This window comes from Myotis davidii, unplaced genomic scaffold, assembly GCF_000327345.1.
Source record: "Myotis davidii unplaced genomic scaffold, ASM32734v1 scaffold223, whole genome shotgun sequence".
Taxonomy (NCBI): domain Eukaryota; kingdom Metazoa; phylum Chordata; class Mammalia; order Chiroptera; family Vespertilionidae; genus Myotis; species Myotis davidii.
In genome coordinates this window covers 5,361,568-5,364,442 of record NW_006294609.1, presented here as the reverse complement: position 1 = coordinate 5,364,442, position 2,875 = coordinate 5,361,568, and the positions used below count along the sequence as shown (strand labels likewise).

The window sequence follows — 2,875 nt, the reverse complement described above, 5'->3', positions numbered from 1 at the left end:
AGACTTCACGGGGCCTGCGTCCACCCCCCACTCTGAGCCAGGGGGATTTTTAACTGGCGTTCCTTGGAGATGAGGGTTGGGGGATCTCCATGCAGGCTTGTCTGGCTGGGGAGGGTAGGCCAGAGGGGTGGAGGTGAGACTGGGTCGGCTCTGCGAGGCTGGGAGGGATGAGGGAGCCCTTGTCTGGTCCCCAGGGTCACAAACAGCTCCCAGGAGGAGGAGGAGGGACTGGAGGATGTAGAGGGGTAGGCGCGGCTGAGGAGAACGGAGTTCTGCTATGTCCTAGGGGACATGCGTAATGATCAGCGCCCTCAGGAACCATCCTTCTCTCCCACAGCCCCCCTGAGCTCAAGCACACTCTATGGCTCCCCACTGCCGACAGCACAAGCCCAGGCTCCCCGAATGCCACCCAACCTGGCTCTGTAGTTCCACTTGGGAAACATCTCAGCTCCTAAGGTCCCAGCAGGAACCTCTGCCCCCAGGGAGGTGCTGGAACCTGCTGGCTGTATTCCCACCGCCACCCTCTGCACTTACAGCGCCCCTGCCTGGGTGCCTTCCCCTTCTCACATCCCACCCTCCTCACAGGTCCAGCCCTTCCCCGAACGTGCCATGTCCTTCTAGTGCCACCGAAGTCGTGCACGCTGTCCCCTCTGCCTGGATCAGCCTTTCTCCGATCTGGCCGCCTCTTCAGAGGGGTCTGCCCCGGCCACCCTCTCCCCTCCAGCCGCACTGCCCCACCCCACTCCCTCCCCAGCGCTTCCCTCTCTCTCCAGTGGTTGTGTTCATTTAGCGTTTACTTGCTCTGCGTCTGCCTCCCCTCAGTCTGGACCCTACTTGTCTTGTGTGCTCTGTGACCCTGCACCCACAGCCCACATGTGAAGGATTAACACTGCGCAATAAAAGCGGGTAATTCCCGGCCTGCTCTAAAACAGTGGCTTTCACCAGTTTCATGGTGACTAAGACATTCACTTCACCGGGCAACCTGCACCACCCGACCCGTATTCACTACTCCACCCTCTTCCGTTCCGTTCCATTCCAATTTCACAATCCACCAGTGGGGACACAATGCAGCCCCAAAGAGAAGGTCCCTGGTTCTGCATCCCCCACCCCAGTTTGTCGTCTCACTCTTCTTGTCGTTCTGGGGTCCCCAACCCTTCCTCTTCATCAGGGAGCCGAGCCAGGTAGCTAAGGACAAGGAGCCATAATGAACACTCCAGCCTCCGGATCCCCAGCGGTGAGCCTCTCCAGGCCTCCTGAGGTTTCCTGTCTGTTGGCACTGGGCCTGCCCGAGAGGAGGGGCCTGGCGGGGAAGGGAAGGGTGAGGCAGGCAGGTGGCAGCTGCCCATCTCCCCATGGAAAGTTACAGCCCCCGCCCCCCACACCAACCTTCCTCTCGGATAACAAAAACAGCCCCACCTGTCACTGCTGGATGGCTGCGGGGTGCAGACACCGTGTTCAGGTACACAGCCTCTCCACGTGATGGGGAGTCCTGCTCCCATTTCACAGATGGTGAAACTGAGGCTCGACGAAGGGGAGGGACTTGGCCCGGATCTCACAGCTCAGAAGTGGCCGAGAGGGGGTTTGAAGCTAAGCAGACTCTCAAGGGGCCAGAAGCCACCTCACTTCGGGGTCCCTTCCCTTCTCAAGGCCTCAGTTTCCCTTGGTGAAAGGGGAGGCCTGGAGGGGGTGACCTCAAAGATTGTATCCAGATGTGTCCTTTGCTGGTCTCAGGTCGTCATGGTCACCAGTCCCCCCACCCCCCCGCCCATGCCATAGGGATACAAGCGGGGCTGGCTTCTGGTGCCCGCCCCTCCTCTTAGGCATCATGATCCAAATGCCACCTGGTCTTTTCCCTTCTGGGCTGTCCCAAGGTCAAGGTCGTGGCTCCTGGCTCTCATTCCCACTCCCTCAGGGCCTGATCCCTCTGCTGAAACTAGTCTGGGCGGGCACCCCACAGGCTCACTGGGTCCCTGTCCTGGGGCTTGGATGCCTTAACCCAGGAATTTCCAATCTTGGTCTGACCTGGGATCCCTTCCTCGATGAAATCCACTGGGAAATCCTGCCAAGTCATAAAAGCGGTCCCAAAAGGGCCATTTTGGTTAAAACAAGAGCAGAGGCCGGCTCCTGTGTGTGATTTCTCCTTATCCACCCACCACCCTCTCCTGCCACTATCTCCGGTCACCCCAGGAGTCCCTGGAACCCAGTTTGCAAACCACAGTATTAGCCCAAAGTCATGGTGCTAATTCAGGTGCGGCCTCTAGGGGGACTCTTTTGGATAAGTGGCCTGTGCTTGCTGGAGCCTCCACATGAGATGGGCATGGACTGGGGCTGGGCAGGGGCGGGGATCATCTAAACATCGCAGCCAACACAACACAGACTCTGGATCCTACAGGCCTGAGCTTCCACCTCTGCTCTCCACCTGGTGACTCGCAGAAGGTACCGCCCCTCTCCCGGCCTCAGCCTCTCCGTCGGTCATGTGGGCATGACAGGGTTAGTTGGAGTAATAAACGAGACGATGCAGATAAAGTTTAGCAAATAAACATGGAACGCTCACCCTGATTATTGTTGCTACGGTCCCACCACTTGTGATCTGTGTGATCCTGGAAGTTATAGACCCTCCCCCGCCAGTGTGTTCCTCTGTACATCGGAGTGAGTGTACCTACCGCACAGGGTCCTCTCGTGGAGATACATGGGTGGAAACGCATGATGGCGCTTAGTGAACGCCTGGCACACCTGAATGCTTAACAGACGCTAACTATTGCTTAGGCTTATGGCTACGCTGGTCATTCTCTGCTCCCGGCCCTCTGGGCAGCCACGCCGGCGCCAGGGGCGTCTTACCCTCTTACCCGGGCGGGATGGAGGCACGTGCGCTCAG

General features: G+C 58.7%; 1 protein-coding gene across 1 annotated transcript in view; it reads right to left on the bottom strand.

Moving 5' to 3' along the window:
- Positions 1-2,875, bottom strand: part of DTX1 (deltex 1, E3 ubiquitin ligase) — a 30,062-nt gene that overhangs the window by 11,555 nt on the left and 15,632 nt on the right. Inside the window, exon 3 of the mRNA XM_015567278.1 lies at positions 2,847-2,870. Within this exon, the coding sequence (XP_015422764.1) occupies positions 2,847-2,870 (24 nt within the window). The remainder of the gene's footprint in view (positions 1-2,846; positions 2,871-2,875) is intronic.